Below are 18,257 nucleotides of genomic sequence, written 5' to 3'. Positions count from 1 at the left end.
CTCCACCCCTTGTCTTTCTGTGGTCCTGCTCCCATGGTGCTCCCTTATCTCTCTGAGCAGCTATGATGCATGCAGCCTCTTCACTGTCTCAGCAGAGCTGGGGGACGAAGATGTTACCACCACCATGCTCCCTGGGTCAGGATGAATCCCAAACCCAACCTCTCTTCCCTCAAATCTAGGAAACTGGAGCAGAACTACATGACTTGGACCCATCTCTGCAGAATCACATTTTCCCGCTACCCCTCCGGCTTTAACTTGCATGAAAGAGTACAAGTGAGAACTAACGTACATGTAAATAAATAAGACTGAGGAACTGATTTTTCTGCCTTTCCACAGCATTGCACCCATTACACCACATTGTGTTCAGCTGCATCAAACCATTCTGGTGAGAGTCTCCCAGTTCAGTATAGTTCCATCTGGCATTTTGCTCAATCTGGTTGGGGCTCCATCAGCACCAGCTCATCTCGGGCAATTCGTTCCTTGCAACACTGCTCCAGGAGGTTGCAGTCTTTGCACTTCCACACAACAACAGGGAAGGAGGGAAAGGAAATGTTCCAGAGGGAGCCTATTTCTTTTTCACTTCGCAGTACTCGGTTTGTTCCAGAGGGCTGCTCAAGGGAGGCTGACTGGATGGCCTGTCCACATTGATATAGATTACCTGCTCGTCCAGGATTGGATATTTCACTGTGGCGTAAGAAATACCTGTCATTCCTGGAGCCTGAAATTTTAAAACAGGCTTGATCAGAGAAAAGAAATGAAGAGAGTCCATAACTAGAACAGATGCTGAGGAACAGAAGCCCTCATACCCCGGCTGCTTTGTCTAAGTAACTCAATTGCTCTGATGAGTGGTGATGCACAGCACACTCTTCCTAATACTCATGCCCATCTCTGTCTTGTGTGTGCAGATCTTTCTGCACCTTGCATAGTTTCTTTCTAAAAACTGGCACTGCACGGCAGTGAGTGGAACTCCAGTCAGTGGATGAGCATGTGCCTTTACTGCTGTGCAAGTCACATGAGACCAGAGTATTTAAATGTCCAGATGGCCGTTTGTGCATGCACTGTTTGCATGCTGCCTGCATGTGCTGAAATTGGGCATGCAGTTATCCACAGGTAGGCAAATTTTGTGTGTGTGTATGAGTGAGACCCACACCCCTTCTGGATGTGGTGCTCTGTTCCATCTAGAGGCATCGACACCCTCTTAGAGAGAGGAGACAAAATGAATCTGCTCTACAGCCTTAGCTAGCAGCTTTTAGCTCATGTGGTAGAGGCTCCTGCACTAGGCTCTAGAGGCCCCAGGTTTGATTCCACCCACTGTTGGCATTGCATGTGCAAAGCAAAATTGGCCCTCTATGCTTTGACTTCTGTTGCCGTTCTGAATGTGAGGTGGTCCAAACTTTTCTATACCTGATGGAGACTGAGGATTTCTAAAGCCTCGAGAAATCTGCTAGAAATTTTCTAGAGCCTTTCCAGAACCTCTCGCTGCTAATGAAAGCAACAGGGTTCATTTGCAAAGCAACTGCTTTTGAAATGTGCTCGAGGAGACGTGAACATTGCATGTAAGTGCTCTTGTGCAAGACTCAGCTTGCTCTGTAAAACCCCAAAACAAGATTTAAAAGGATCAGAAGAATCTTAGCATTTTAGAACTGAATTCCAAAATCCTTACTACAGCAGAATATTCCACCCTTTCTGGACTGGCCTTGGCCTGAGCGGAGTGGGGTGATGGGGCTGTGGTGTTGGATTTTCTAGATTTTGGTTTCACAGTTGCATAGGAAACATCACTTTCGGTGCTGGCACCAGCCTGAAAAAAAAATAAACCCAGTCTGCGCTGGGGTTTCTGAGCTGGAACTCTGCCCCTGCAGCAGCACCAGGCACTCTCCAGGCCACTACTACTTCTGGGGTGATCCAAGCACCCAACCTACTTCTGTTATCTGTCCCCTGGTTTTCCCTCCCCTTTAACTCCCCCCTCCCTGAACACCTAGCAACAGTCTCACTGCTTTCTCCAGCCGTGGTCCTAGCGCTGACACTCCTAGTGCTTTTCAGCCAGAGATCTTCAAGCCCTTTGCAAATGGAACTAGTGTTCTTCCCATTTTACAGACTAGAAACAGAGGCACAGAGAGATGGTGACTTACCCAATATCCAGCAATGAGCTATTGGCAGATCCATGAATCCTGACTCCAGCCAATGCTTTATGCACCAGATCACCTCTCTTATATCATGGGCAAGTCCTGGCTGGGGCCCCTCTACAATGACCAGTATCCTTCCCAGGGATTCAGCCCATCCCTCACTCTAGATTCTCCTCTTATTTTAGCTCCAAGGGGTTGAATAACTAAGCTCTGTGCCCTCTTACTCGGACTTGAACTAAGCTGTTAAAGCCACCCTGGGTCCTGGAGAATTAACCCATTTATCAGAGTGCAGCACTCGTTCCCCCTCTCTTACCTCATTCACTGCTGTGCTAGGCCCAACGACTCCAGCAGCTGAAAGGTAACAGACACTTATTACATGGACGTAACAGTGTTGAAAGAGAAGATCTACAGAGGAGAAGTGACAAGGGAGGTGGTCTTCTCTAGATCCTACCTAAAGAGGGTGTAGCAGGGTGGTTACACCCCCCACCCCTGCCCTGAAGGGCTTAAAACAGTCCTGGGAGAGGGCTGTGGCAGAGAAAGCATCTACTAGGTTGATTGGGGAAGCAGCCGCAGCGGGGCCATGCCCCAATCAGGCCTCAGCTGGCCCTATATAAGAGGCTGGCAGCCAGGAGCTCAACAAAGAAGGGCCTGGCTGCAGGGAGGATAACCAAGTATCTGGAGTGGAGCAGGACTAGGGAAAGGCCAAGAGAGCTGGGGTGCTCTGGCCTAGGAAAACCCCAGGCTGCAGGCCTGGTAAGGCCTATTAAGTACTGGGTTGCAGGGGCAGCCCATGGGTAGCCAGAAGCAGCAGATCCTGGGAGGGGGAGACCCAGAACTGTGGGGGTACTGCCAGGGGGCACCACCCAGTTAAAGGGGCACCAGGGTCCTGGGAGGGACACAGCAGCCCAGCAGTAGTGGATCACCAGCTGGCAGAGAGTGCTCCAGAGGACTGGTGAGCTAATTCCTGAGGACAAGCAGGGAGGTGCCACAGGGTGAGTCTACTCGCTTACAGAGGCGTAAAATGCTGAAGAGTTCAGCCCTTTGCCACCAGCATCGCAATGTTGGTCTCTTTCTCCAGGGCTTAGTTCTGACCTGTTAGTGCTTAGACTAGGCAGATGCAGGCAGACCCTGGTGCAGACTTTTGGAAAGGACTTGGGATAGCTGGGATGAGGCACAGGACATGTACCTAGAATTGATGAGGAACTCACAGATGCAGCTAGACCCTCCTGCCTTTCAAGAGAGGAGAAATGGATCTTCTCTGGTTCCACCACTCCTGTGGTTGAGGTGCACCCTACAGGCCAGAACCACCACCTGCATCCCTGGAGCTCTGAGTCTATTTCACTTCCACAGCCTTCACCAATGTAATAAGCAGCAGTTTTACACCCGGATCCCCCAACCACAAGTGGATGGCCATTGCTGCTCCTGCTGTGTTTCTCTGGAGTTGCCTTTGCACCATGTCCAGTGGGCAAAGAGCAGATGGAGACAGTGAATAGGAAGGAAGGAATTCTGAGGCCCTTTGTGACATTGGGCGTTGACTAGCCATGGCTCATAAACACAGATGAACTGCAGGCAAAGCTACCGGGCCAGATGGCCTCCTCTGGCATATGGGTGCAACCCTGGACAAGTGGAACGTCCCTGGGTGAAGCAGGTGGCCTGCTGCTATTTGCTCACTGGAAATCTCTGTACGGGGAGGGCAAAGTCAGGTGTGTGGGGTGTAGTCAGCTGTATATATCCCCTTGGGAGTGGCGGTTTTGCCCCCTAGCCGTGATAATGGGGAAGCTGTTCCTCGTCTCTTTCTGGGATGCATTGCATTGTTGGACAGGCAGTGTTAGCACAAAACCCTCCCAGTTTCCTCAGCCTCTATCCAATTGCTCCACTTGTGGCTGAGCAGGTGCCTTGGGTAACTTGGCTGTTGCTATTTTTGAAACTGCAATAAACCTCAGCTCTGACTAATCACTGGCTTGGGGTGATGCAACCCTGAGCAGGAGAAAAGAAAGTATGCGTGTAAAATCAGAAAATAGGGCTTGGTCCTGCAGGGGGCTGAGCACTCTTGCACCACTGGACAAGGCATTTAGCCCATGCTTATGTACTGCAAGCATGTGAGTAGGCTCCTTGACTGGGCTGGAACTATTCACATACTGGAAAATGTGGCTGGCTGCTCACCACCTTGTAGAACTGACCCTGGAGTGGAGGCAGAAACTGAGGTGAGAGGGGGTTTGTGCAATCAGAGAGGAGGAAGGGGGTTCTTGCATAGGATTTTTCTATTATGCTTATCACTGTGGTAACCAAGTGCCTCCCATATGTTAATGGACTGAGCCTGGGGGAGAATTATTATTCCCAAGTTGCACACAAAACCAGAACCCAGATGTCTCCAGCCCGTTAGCCATACCCCCCCCCCCCCTTCCTTCATGCCAAGTTCAGCCACAGGAGAGAGATTTAGACCAAATTCAGATAAGAGAAACTGCGTAACGGGACTCTGACTCCCACCCCGATGCTGGGCCTGGGTGTTGCCCTTCCCTCTAGGAACCATGTCTCACTAGGTGTCCCTACCGTGCTCACAACAGTCTGGCTGCGGTGTAAATAAGTGCAGTTGTGTTAAACCACTTCCCTTGCACTGAACATAGAAGTGGAAGAACTGGTTACTGAGGCAAAACTTCTGGTTTGCAGGGGCTTCGTGGGAGACTAAGCGGTTAGGATCAGGGCTTCACAAAGCTTTATTGGCTAAGGGAGTAAGTGATGGTGGGCTGGGGGTGGGGGAGAGAAATGAGAGGAAGAGAAATGAAAGGAGGGCAGAGCCAGATGAGACCGGGGCAGCCCCCACCTTCAGCCTCTCACCCTTTTTCCTCTTCAGCATCATTCTTCTGGCCAGAAGCATGGCTCCGCTCAGTAATATAAGTAAAACCAGCAGGAGCACTGGCAGCAGGAACATAGCACTGGTGAAAGGAGAACTGGAAGACAAAGGAGAAACATCTGAGCCACTGCCTACCTGTCAGGGAAGGGGATGGTGGAAATTCAGTCGGGAACAAAGCCAGCCCTGCCCTAGGTATCTATGCAAATACACCTCTGTATAGTGGACTGCCAGTAGCCATTTACAGGCCATGCTGCTTCTCAGCCTCTCACCTGTGCCATGACCCTCCCTGGGTTTGTTCACCCCCATCCCCAGGGACCTACAGCCACTCCCTGACCCAGAGAATGCCCATTCCCATTCCAACCCACCCAGCGCCAGAGAACCGCCCAGAGCCACACTTGATACTGTCCAAATTCAGCCTGCTGGGCATTTTGTCAGAGCTGAAACAAGTGATTGTCTCCTTTCATAAATACAGAAGCCCTTCCACTACCTTCTGTAGAAAGAGACCTTCACAAAACACAGCTAAAGCAGGGCTGTGACCCCCTGGGAACAATGCCCAGAATTACCCAGTCGGGGGTTATCTGCATGCAGAAATTGCACTAGTTTAACTTAAATTAATTCAAAAACTGATGCTGTTAAACCATTGCACGGCCTTGCATGAAGGCTCCTCTATCAGTTGTTCAAATTGGTTATATGGGGTTTATCATGGAGCTGATAATTTACTGATCCTGCTGAACTGCTCTAATCCAGCTTTAAATCCATGCAAGTGTCCACATACAAAGTTTAACTGAATTGGTACAAAAATGACCCCTTTGGGGGCTTGTCTACACTATGGCAGCTGCTGCTGTGCTGTCATGTAGACACTTGCTACAGTGATAGAAGAGTTTGACCATTGTTGTAGTAAGGCAGGAGCTAGGTAGACAGACCAATTCTTCATTGAGCTAGTGCTGTCTATACTGGGGCTTTGGTCGGCTTAACGACATCTCTCAGCAGTGTGAATTTTTCACACCCCAGAGCAACATTACTAGGCTGACCTAAGCTTTGGTTTAAACCCTGGCTTTGTCTGTGGACCAGCCCTCAGTTTCTAGACACAGGACAGCTAAAGGGAGCTCTTGGACCAGCTAGTGTTTTGGGTCAAAAGAGAGGCAGGGCCGGAGCAGGGAAACGCTAAATGGGTTCTGTACAAAACGCTAGAAGCTCAGCAACCAAGACAATTTTATTTATTAGCACGTGTGCCAAGGGAGATGTGATCTAATTAGAGTAAGCGACTTGACTAAATCACCAGATCAAGGGGATGATTTAACTGACCAGCTGTGGCTACAGTTGGTGGGGAGAGAAGGCAGAGCCCCCAGAGCTGGCAATTTGAATGAGAGGGAACAGCAGGCCAAGAGAAAAGAGAGGATTGGGCTGCTGCAGCCTTGTCTGTTTGGAGTGGTGAAAACGAGGCTGCTCTTTGAAGGAAGGTCTCGATCTCTCTCGGGAAGGGTGAGAAATAAGATGGCAGCTTCTTGTGTACTGAATTGTAAAACGTTATTAGGGAAACCAATGGAGAAAGTGCAGTGAGGCAGAGTAAAGGTCTTTAGAAAGTCTGGGCTAGTGGCCTGACCACAGAACTGGCATCTAGGAACAGAAGAGATCTCGTCCTAGCTCTGTCACAATAGTACACGCTGTGTGACCCTGCGGCAGTGTGTCTACCTCTCTGTGCTTTGCACCTTTGACAGCAGGCCAGAGCCAGCAGAACTTGTGCAGTTCTCCCACTGGCTTTTGCAGTGGACTTGCACCCCCTCTGTGCCTGTGTAAATGATGAGAGACATTGCAGGGAAACAGTGCATCAGCCTGGCAGCACAGGGTCACAAGCACCAGCAGGCGGGTTGGAACTGCTCTGATTTTGGATGTGCAAAATCCCCATGTGCAGGCACAAATCAGGCAGCGGGGTGCCCAGCCCCTCAGTCTGCATGGATGTGCCCGGCTCTGCCGCTGCAGACCACAACACACATGCAAAGCTGGGCCTGGAAATTCAGCCCTGAACACCCCAGCATGTACGTAACTGCCCTTACCTTTTGGGGTGCTCAGCTGTGTTTGTTGTGCCTGTGGCTGGGGGGAGAGATCCAGTGGTTACCATCACTGCAGTGGAAAGAGCTGAAAAGATAAGCCAGAAAACACAGTGCTCTGAGGTCTTCAAAATGTCACTTCTCCATAGCCTGCTGTGTCCTTAGTCTCGACATTTCAAGTGAAAGATGCCAGCCTGCCCCTGCTGGAGCCTGGACCCCGGAGCCCCTCTTCACCCAGCACTGGCAGAGCAAGCTTCCCCACTGCACTCCTAGGCATGAATGGAGCCAGCAGGCTCTAGGGCCAGTGCAATTCTTGGCTTCTCACCTGAGCCTGCCACCGAGGGGGAGGATTAGTGCAGAGCATGAGTGTTAGCTGGCACACAGGGAGGTGACTGCTGGGCTCTAGACTGTCACTAGCAAATGCACCGCACACAAGTGACCACACAACCCGGCAATGGGAACCACTGCCCAGCAGTGGAAAGCAGGGCTCTGTAATGGAGCGAAAGCAAGGAGCTGGGGTGCACTGCCTGGGAGTGGGCTGATCTCGGGGTGGGGACTGCATAGGGAGGGGGATTTTGCATGGGGTATGTATCATGGAGCTCCAGAGTTAAGGGTGACTGAGGGCCTTATGCACATTGAAGTTGGTGGGAGTATATCCACAGACGTCAGTGGGCTTCGGATCAGAGCACCACTAACCTCCCTCTCTTCTGTACTCTAAGCACTGCCTGCAGTTTCCAGATTTAATGCACTTGCCCTGCGGGGATCATTCGATTTGCTATAATAGTTATTGGTCAAATATTTACCTCCTAGTGCACCTTGGCTTCCCGAGCCAGCCCAGAGTGGTGAGCCCTAAGGGACTAGCCCCTATTGCCTGGGGATCCAGCCCAATTCAAGAGACGTGCTGCAGTGGAGCTAGGTATGCAGAGCAAGGTACCCAAGGTGGAGTGCACCCCATGCTCCATCCCCCCGCTCCAGTCGCTGCTTCTCCCCATCCCAGTCCCACATTCAGTAGGGGAGTCTCCCCTATAGTTGGCTGCATTGCCAGGAGTCCCTGCCTCCTCCTCCCGGTCCCTCTGCCCCCAGCGTCAGGTCAGCAGCGACAGGATTGCCTTTAGTGTGAGGGAGAGGGTCTTGCAGCCCACTGCCGCTACTCCCCTGCTTTGGTGCTTGGAAGCCTCCAGCAGCACCCTGCTGGCCCTCCAAGCAGTAATTGTTGCTGCAGGAGTGGGTGCATGGGGCTGCCTGGGAGTAGGAGGTGTAGCCTGCACACACATACATACACTAACCCCTGGGCGCCCACATCAGCTCCCTTCTCCAGCCCCACAGACCCAAACACACAGCCTATTGCTGTACATTGGGGTTCAGTGACCAGGATGCTATGCTGGGGATAAGCTAGGGGCTATAAATAGCTGTCTGAGTCTCTCACCAGCACTCCCCAATCAAACACACTTGGGCTTCAGGCAGGGCCAGATGAATGCAGGGGTTTAGGGGCTGCAGCCCAGGACCCTAGGCTAAGGAGGGACACGGTGCAGCAGGGCTCAGGCAGGCTTCCTGCATGCCATGGCCCCACACTGCTCCTGGAAGTGGCCAGCTGCTGGCATGTCTCTGCAGCCCCTGGCAGGGGTGTGGCTCCGTGCACTGCCCCTGCCACCAGTACTGTCCTCACAGCTCCCATTGGCCGGGAACTGAGCGCTTGTGGGCAGTGCACGTCGACATGCTGCTCCCCTCCCCATGTCAGCAGCAGGCTGCTTCCAGGAGTGATGTGGAGCCGTGGCATGCAGGCAGGCAGCCTGCCTGAGCCCTGCTGCACCGCTGGCCAGGAGTTGCCTGTGGTAAGCGCCTCCCAGCTGGAGCCTACACCTCTCACCCTCTCCTGCACCTCAACATAGGTGCAAACTCTGTGGGTGCTCCAGTCCTGGAGCACCCATGGGAAAAAATTGGTGGGTGCTCTGCACCCACTGGCAGCTTCCTGCCCCACCTTCCCAGCTCACCTCTGCCTCCGCTGCATCTTTTCACCATAGTGCACTGCATGGTCGCTTCCCCTGCAAGTTCCCAGCGCTTGTGCCACAAAACAGCTGTTTCGAGTGGCTGCGAGGGAGGAGGGGGAACGCAGAGTGCTCGGGGGAGAGACAGGGCTGGGGTAGGCATTTGGGGAAGGGGTTACATTGGGGGTGGGGCAGGGAAAGGGTGGAGTCAGGGTAGGGGGGCGCGAGCACTCACCGGCGCTGGGGAAAGTTGGCACCTCTACCCCCCAAACCCCTGCCCCAGGCCAGAACCCCCTCCCGCACCCAGACTCCCTCCTAGAGCCTGTGCCCTTCACCCTCTCCTGCACCCCAACACTCTGCCCCAGTCTGGAGCCCCCTCCTGCACCCAAACTCCCTCCCAGAGCCTGTACCCTTCCTGCACCCCAACCCCCTGCCCCAGGTCAGACTCCCTTCCTGCACCAAACTCCCTTCCAGAGCCTGCACCCTTCCTGAACCCCAACACTCTGCCCCCCCTGGAGCCCCCTCCTGCAGCCAAACTCCCTCCCAGAAAGAAACTAATAAAACAGCTGTTCTGTGGTAAGAAATAAGCTATTTTGAATTAAATTTAACTATATTCTACATGTTTTAAGACTGAAATGTAACCACAGAACAGCTTTGTGTTAATTAAAAGGCAAGTTTAGTATAGCGTTAATAGCCCTCGATGCCATAATTGTGATAATTTTGTTTTAAATTAGGAAAAAGACTTGTATACAGGAGCCCCACAAAATTTCATAGCCCCAGGCCCACAGGAGAGTTAATCCGGCCCTGGCTCCAGGTTGCCATCAGTAGATCAGAGCAGAGACTCACCTGGGAGAACAGTCACGTTAACAAGGGAATGAGGATCACTTCCACCTTTTATATTTATTCCACACCAGTAGATCCCAGCGTCTCCCAGAGTCAGGTTCTCCATGGTCACAGTGAATGTGCTCATGGTATGATTGTCTGTGATGGAGACTCTGCCCCGTTTCTCCTTGACCTCTGAATTTTCAGTCTCAACAACTTTGGAGCAGCTCTTCCACTGTGCACCTCTGCACCAGTATTTCTGAGATCTCTGATCTCTTTTACCGTACTGACATGGTACAGACACGGTGCCCCCCGGGGGACCGCTCACCTCCCTAGGGGCAGTCAGTGGAGGGTCAGCCAGTGCAGAAAAATAGCCTGGAAAAACAAAGCAAATCTCGACACCCTGCTCCACACCCCCAGAGTGAGGGATATGGGACAGCAGCCCCAAATCAGCAGTATGGTCCCCAGGGTCTCATTCCCTGTGTCATGCTGAATCCATGCCGTTCCATGCAACGCACTGGGTGGCAGGATGCCAAGCAAGTACTTCCCAAGCATTTCTTGGGTTTCATTTGGCTCCATGGGGTTATCCACATGACACTTAGCAGCATTATGGCTGAGTCACACAGCGTAAATCGCCAGCTGGAGAGCGAGAGATGCCTCCTTAAGTTCTCTCCACTCTGAAGTTGAGAGAGAGCAGGACAGGGAGAGAAACTCCAGCAGGGGGTGACTGACCTTTCGGGCAAAGTGCTTCTGGTATGAATGGAGGAATAAAAACCTCTTACCTGGAAGGAGAAGAATCACCCTGGTGAAGGGCACCTGCAACATCCCCATAACTGCCCCTTTCGCTCTTAATCTGTTTCACGTCTTTTCTCTAACTGGCACCAAAAAGCAAACTCTGCTTCCCCCTGGGACCGTGACCTGCCCTCTGAAGGCTGCAAACCTGCCCTGTTGATGACACCCAAACACTTCTGCTTCCTTTTCCTTATCTGATGCCTTGCTCTGTTCCTCTTCCCCCCCCCCCCCCCCCACAACCATTTACAAGCAAGAAGGCAGAGAGGAACGAAGGGGTGTCAGTGGCAAGCAACTGGTTACAACAGGATTTGTGATGGAAGCTCCTGTCAGACACTGGCTTTGATTGCTGCCTGTTACAGCAGTTTAACACACCCAACATGCAAGTTTTCTGCATCAATAACAGAACTTACCTTCCAGCAACTCTGTGGCCCTAGTGATCTGAGCACATGAATGGGAGTCAGGAAATCCTGACGCTGACTTGACTCTGTGGGCCTGGGGTAAGCTACTTCAGCTGCAGGATGGGGGTACAATGTACTTACCTGTCTCTGTGGTGCTAAGAATATAAACCCGTTAACGTTTGTACAGTGCTAAGTGTTTTATATTGAGCTGCCTTTCCTGTGTCTCACACCAGGTCATCAGACACTTGAGATCGCAGCTTTGCTGTTAACGGTTGATATTTATTACATGTAAGGGACTTTAAAAATAGCCATTGGCTCTTTGAAATGTAGCGCTAGTGATTGGAAAATCATTTCTGTGCAGTTTTCCTTCAAATTAGGTGTGGGTTCAAACTAAACCCAAGATCCAGTGCCTTCCCTTTTCCAAACATTGGAGTGTGGGTGGGGGGAGGAAGAGAATTTTGGATCTGAATTCTGTAGTTGGCCCCTATACCTGTAAAGAGCTGAGTCAAAACCCTCGATCTGGACACGTACACCCCAAACCTTGTGGGTGCAAAATCTGGATCCATATGTTGTGTTCTGTAAATAGCTGCTACAGAGGGAGCCTAATGGCCTGAGTGAGTAATGTCCCTCTCCACAGTGGGGAATGTCACACGTGTGAAAAGTTAATATTTGTGACTGTAGCAGTGGTGAGTTGTGATTGGCCAGTTGAACCCCAACAAGAGTTTGTCTCTACTCCCCAGTTGGATAGCTGGGTGAGATCCTGTGCATGTAAATATAAAATTTGGTTTATGAAAATGCTTTCCCAGAAAAACTCGGAAGTATGAATGCCCATGGAAAGTACCCAGCTAAGGAGCACGACCAGGGCTGGTGTGAGGCCATTAAAAAAGGCGAATGAATATACCTGGAACATCTTTAGTGGGTTTTATCTGCCCCCTAGAATTTTAGTCCTGGTGATGAAGAGCTGGAAGGAAAAAGCCTAGCTTGGCGTTCAGATCCCAGATTTGCAGGAGGGTTACAGCTGAAAACTGACATCTTGGTGCTCGTAAAGGGAGAGCGTTTGACCTGGAATCCCTGAGAGACCATCAAGGTGCTGGTTTTTTTCCAGCTGTTTTTCAGAGCAGAGCCACATTTCGATGGGGATCAGGAGCTCCAGGCAACATTCGCTGCCCTCTGCTACTGCTCTGCTCCTGTGCTGGTTAGAGCCTCTTGGCTCCTTCCCTGCAACCCTGGGAAGTTCCCAGTTCTGCTGGATCCCTTAGTCAACATGGGGCTGCAGTTGTGCCCCTGGTTCTTCCGAGCTGGTCTGGGGGAGTGAGTGGTGTGGCTGCCTGGGAGGTGTAAAACCCACCCAGACAATAAACTCTGACTCAGGCATGCCCACAGAGGCTGCCTCTTCCAGACCCACACGTCCTGCTCGTGGCCCACTGCAACACCAGTAGGGGTGAGTCAGATCAGGAAATCACCTCTGAGAACAAGTAGGGATGTATGAACAACCTGCTCTCAAGTGCCCGTCTCTCTTTCTTATCCATCCCCCAGTCAACCTCACTCGAAATGTAGGAGCCGTGCAGAGATCTGAGCAGACACTCACCTGGGAGAACAATCACCTTAACGGGAACTCCTGGATCGAATCCAAATTTGCTTATCCCACACCAGTAAATCCCAGCATCTCCCAACCTCAGGTTCTCCATGGTCACTGTGAATGTGCGCAGCCTGTGGTTGTCTCTGATGGAGACTCTGCCCCCGTTTGCCTCGGCCTCCGACCCTGTGGTCTCAATAACTATGTGACAGGATCTCCAAACTGCTCCTCGGCACCAGTATTTCCTATTTCCTTGATACCGTTCTTGGTACTGACACTGCACAGACACCGACTCGCCCAGGGGCCTGCTCACCTCCCCAGGGCCAGTCAGCCCAGAGGAGTAGCCTGAAAAACAAATCAAAAAGCAAAACGTGTCATTTCCTCTTCACTGAGTGGTTGAGGAGGCAGAATTGCAACTTGAACTCAGCACCCAACGGGACCCCATTCCCCAGCTGGTCCCTATCAGACCATGCAGTGTGCTACCCACCAGCAGAGAAATAGAGGGGTGGGTCTCATTTGACTCCCCAGGGGTTGTACTTGGGTGATTCCCATTAGTGTTAATGCTAAAGTTACCCAGCATAAATCCCCAGTAGAGAGTTGACAATAATCCCCCTCAGCCTCTCTGCTTTTGAAAGGCAAGTGAAGGAGATTGGCTCTCAGTGGGTTTGTAGGTAGATTAGCCTTTCAGGTGTGACCGGATCAGTCAAAACCTCTCACCTGTAAGGAAGAGAATCACTCCAGCAAAGGACAGCTGCATTATCCTTCCAGTTGCTCCTTTCTCCCTAAAGCTCTGTGACACCTTTTCTTTAAAATGCTCTAAAAAGAGAGCCCTGGTTCCTTCCAGTCTGGGCCATTTCTCTCTCTCAGGTTTGCAAATCCTGTGTCTGTGGTAAGTGATACCCTGGCACTTCTGCTTTGTTCTTTCAGACAGTCACTTCCTGAGGCTCTGCTTTCGATCACAACCTGGCCAAGTTACAATCACGGGGGCAGAAATGCTAGATGAAATACAGGGGAAAGAACCGCAGGGGAGAGGAAGAAGGGAGGGGAAGCAATCAGCTGCAATCTGGCTTCTGTTGGACAGTCTTGCAAGGCACCACTTTGGAGGACTGTTATTTAACACTGTGTGTACCTAAAACACCAAGCATGCCAAATGCTAATTGCCCATTCAGCTATGGTGGTTCACCTCTCTTTAATGGGTTACTAATGTATCATTAGCTTTGCCTTCGTCACTTACCCTTTGTTAGAGCAGGTGAGTCATTTTTGTGCTTCATCTGGCAACATTCAGCAGAAAGGCAGTGTGGTCTAGTGGCTATAGTGCTGGGCTGGGACCTGAATTCTGGTTCCACCCCTGACTTGCTGTATGAAATCACTTTGGCTCTTCCGTGGCAAGTGGAGGATGGATACAGGGAGAGAACTGAGCCAGCTGACTCCTTTTGTGACCTTGGTCAAGTCACTTCATCTCAATGTTTCAGTTTCCCTATCAGTAAAACGAGGGCTGAGAATAGTTACTGTCCTACCCCTGGGGAACAGGGAGGGAGGGGGATTGTGTGGCTAAGCCAGCAGACGATTGTGCGTGCTATGAAGATGAAATGCACTGTATAATTGCCAAATATTATCACAACATGTTGAGTTGCTCTTCCTGTTTCTGAGCCGTGTTGAAAGGGCAGCTTTCCTGTTAACTACTTTTATTATGTGTAAGGATTTGGTTTTTTTTAATTGTGGCTTTCTCTTTGCAATATAAGCGAAGTTCACAATGCAGCTTCCCTTTCAATTAGTGACAGGTTGGAAGCAAAACCTCAGTTCCAGCTCCCACTCTGACTTTTTGGAAGGGAATCTAATTCCAGATTGGAGGCCTTGCCCCTCCCTCTGTAATGGAGTGAACCACACACCTGGGTCCAACCATCCTCAACATTTGAGAGAATGCAAAATCTAGGTTTGGATTCAGATCTGGATTTTATAGCATGGGGTCCATCTTTGCTTTAAACAGAGGCCAGAAAGAGAAAAATAAATGTAACCGGAGCATTTCGATCCTGAGGTTTTCTTCTGTCTTTTTCCCTACCTTACACTCACTATTAGAGCTGAAAAAATAATTGATAATGAATGTGGCCTGTTTCCCACCCCCCTCCCCCCCACACACTTGGATATTCCACAAACAGGCTGCAATCTCCTCTGATTTATCCAGTATCCAATTCTGGGGGGTAATTTTTGAAAATTGTTGGCCTGATCCTCGGCAGTTCTCTGTGAATATTGATTATTTGTTATTTGAGCTGTATTGTAGTTGATCAGATAAGTCACGTCATATTGTTTCTGGTCCCTGATTGGATAAGTGTGCAACCACTTCCAGCCCGAATACGCTTGTGCACATAGGTAATATTCAGTTTTTGCTAATGTTCCCACATGAGACTCTGAGTTCAGTATCTGAGAACATTGGTCCCTGCAAAATCTCTACCACTCCAGACTTCGTGCAAAGCAGACACAAAAGGGGTGGGAACCTGGGTGAAGCAATTTCATTTAAAAATGTGATGCACCTTTTCAGAGTAAACATGTTCTGCCTGCGGGTCCCATCCTGCGTGGTGCCTTTGGAGGGAGTTAACAGCTGGCAGCACTAGGGCTGGCTGCAAAACAAAAATTCCAGTTTGCGAAAAATGTCGAGGTTTCGACGTTTGTTTTTATTCTGCAACAGAATGAAACGGAGACATTAAAAAGTGTATTTGCAATACAACTGGTCTGGAGTGTTGGGGGAGGGGCGTTAGGGCACTCACCTGGGGCATGGGAGACACTAGCTTCAAGTTCCTGCTCTCCCTGATTCAGAGTTGCCTATTGGACAGAACGCTGGATGGGGTCTCAGGAAAACTGGGTTCTATTCTTGGCACCGCCACTGGGCTGCTGGGTGACCTTTGGCAAGTCACTTCACTTTCCCATGCCTCAGTTCCCCCATCAGTAAAACAGGTATAATGCCACTGACCTCTTTTGTAAGGGGCTTTGAGATTTATGGATGAAAAGCGCTAGATAAGAGCTAGGTGGTGTCATTAACGTCCAGTTTTGCTGTAAAAAGAGAGCATGTAAAACTGACACCTTCTTCCTTCCAGTGTCAGAGTTGTAGGCGCTGACTTTAGTGACAAAAATAAAACTTCGTTTACTCCTGTTAGCCTTGCCAAGCCAGCACGGCTAAGGGGCAGGGGTGCTGGGGGTCTGGATTCTATTCCTCCTCCTGCATCATCACCAGAAACGAATGCTAAATTCCCATTACAGAGCCAATCGGTTACACCTATGCAAACCTATTTGTATATGAGGTTACCTGGATGTTGGGTGGTTTAGCCCTTCAGACAACAAACATAAAATGAAGGAACCACACAGGCACAGTGGAGACCAAATAATTGTGTTTGCTGAATGTACATAAGATCACAGGCCTAGCTATAGAAAAACACGCTGCAGATCCAATTGGGCTCTGGTGGCTTCTAAAACAGAACATGGTGAGCATCATTAAAGGGCTCACAAACTACTTAAAGGGATACTACACTATTATATACACTACGTCAAGCATCACCGAGGATATAATCTGAAGATGATGGCATTGCATGGGGGTAAATTAGGGCTGACAGCACTTTTATTACTGGTGACGATAGGCAAGAAGGAGAAACTGTAGCCTGGCTTTTGAATCCTCGGTTGAGTTTGCAGGGACTGCAGCTGGGGAAAAAAATATTGGAATAAACATGGATGCAAACATGGCATCCTGTATTTTTATGGGGTCACTTTCCAGAGTGGAACCGTGCTTTCAGGAAGTACATTGGCGAGAGTTAGAGAAAAGGAAGGGCCCAGGGAGAGTGGATCAGTTTCAATGAGGGGCTCTGTTCATAACAGTTCTCAGGCCATGAGGTAGGAGTTTATTGTGGGACGGTGGCATCTCACTGAATCTGAAAGCAGAGAAGCTCAGGGAGCCATCATAATTCTCCATCTCTAGGGCTGGCTTCTGGGTAACGCTGCTCTGTGTGGTTAATACGCGGGACTGGATTGTTTCCATGTCGGAACTTAGTTATTTCTGAGATTACTGAGAATTCACCCGGAGAGCCGTACGGCATAGGCCCCACCACAGAGGCAGAGAAAGAGGAAATCGGGCTCACCAGCTCCTCTGAGGGGGCTCTGTGTAGCAGGAGCCGTTATTTGCACATGAAAGCTGTTGATCAGACGTGATGACCACATAGCTAGATGCGGTTCGATTTTCACAATACTCTGTGCCCCTAAAGCTGAGGGAAAGAGGAACAGGAAGGTTGGGTGTAAGAGGGTAGCAGTCTCCTGGCTTCAGGGACTACTGGTGTATGAGCCCTGCTCAGCTCTTCGCTTCCATCAGGAACAAAGGAGAGCTCTGTACAGTGGCAGGGCTGCAGCAGGACAGAGGCGTTAGGGACATATTTCAAAGGGGGGGAGGGAAGCTCCCTGGAGAATATTAGGATGTGAGGAGCTAGTGTGATCCTGAGAGACTCTTTACACACCCACATACTCCCTAAGTCCTATGACACTCGCATCTTTTCTCACATATGATATGATCCAGCTCTCCCTAAAAATCCCATTGACTCCAATGGGCTGCAGCCCTGAGGGTCTGATCCAGCACCCATGGAAATCAATGGAAGTCCTTCCCTGTACTTCATTGTCACTGGCCCAGGCCCATACTCGTGGCTAACGCACTTGCAGTATTGGTCCCAGGCAGTGCGATGCAGCTCCTGCGATGCACTGACAAGGCTGAGCTGAAGTCCGTGGGAGCTGAGGGTGCTGGGGCCCCAGTTTCTACAGGTGCTGAGGCATTGTGCTGCTCAGCACTGCAAGCCCTAGGTGGTTTAGATGGCAAAGTCCCAAGAGGGATTTAGAGATTCAGGAGCCCAACTCCTAATGACTTGCAGTGAGTCTCCTGAACCCTGTGATCCCAAGTGGTCTCTGGCCCCAAAGTGCTGGCTAAGGACTCTGAACAGAGCTTTCCATTTCCCTGGTGCTTGAGGATTAATGACAGTCGGCTGGGTCAGATCCCCCGACCCTCAGCACTTGGGTTTTTTTTGCTACTTGTATCACTCAGAGAAGCCGTGAGATTGATTCTCACGTACATTGGTGTAAATCAGGAGTAACTCTAAAGGAGTCATTGGAGTCAAGCTAGCGTAAAGCCAGTGTGAGGGCAGAATCAGACCCTAGGAGCTAGATCCTTAGCTTGTGGAAATTGGCATCACTCCATTGACTTCAACAGAGCTGCAGCAATTTACACCAGCTCAGAATGTGTTCAGCGGGATCCAGGCACTTCACAAGCAATAAATAACCCAGCTGTAGGTACGTGGGGGAAGGGGGCATGGAATTGCCATGATCTTCCCCATGCAGCATGCAGTGGATATATATGGAGAAGCCTGCAGAGGCTCAGTGAGCAAACGCAGTTCTCAGCTTCCTGAATCACTTACCAGGGGTGCTAACGATTCTCTCTTTGATTCTTACAGACTATCCTGGTCGGAGACAGTGGAGTGGGGAAGACATCGCTGCTGGTTCAGTTTGACCAGGGCAAGTTCATTCCCGGCTCTTTTTCTGCCACCGTGGGCATCGGATTTACGGTAAGGGCTGAATCTTTGGCTACTCTGCTCTTCTGCAGCCGAGCGTTCATTAGTGGAAGTGACTATTGACTATTTAAAAA

General features: G+C 50.4%; 1 protein-coding gene across 1 annotated transcript; it reads right to left on the bottom strand.

Annotated features, from left to right (window-relative positions):
• Positions 1 to 376: 376 nt before the first annotated feature.
• On the bottom strand, positions 377 to 13,352 carry LOC116827510 (uncharacterized). Its single transcript, XM_032785096.2, has 8 exons — positions 13,313 to 13,352; positions 12,608 to 12,940; positions 9,854 to 10,204; positions 7,029 to 7,110; positions 4,959 to 5,071; positions 2,437 to 2,474; positions 1,664 to 1,798; positions 377 to 718 (listed from the first exon to the last, which is right to left on the bottom strand). The coding sequence occupies exons 1-8, from the start codon at positions 13,350 to 13,352 to the stop codon at positions 566 to 568; spliced, it is 1,245 nt and encodes a 414-aa protein (XP_032640987.1). The 3' UTR covers positions 377 to 565.
• Between the last annotated feature and the right edge of the window lie 4,905 nt (positions 13,353 to 18,257).

This window comes from Chelonoidis abingdonii, chromosome 13 (assembly GCF_003597395.2).
Source record: "Chelonoidis abingdonii isolate Lonesome George chromosome 13, CheloAbing_2.0, whole genome shotgun sequence".
In the NCBI taxonomy this organism is placed as follows: Eukaryota; Metazoa; Chordata; order Testudines; family Testudinidae; genus Chelonoidis; species Chelonoidis abingdonii.
This window is presented reverse-complemented; position numbering and strand designations above follow the sequence as displayed.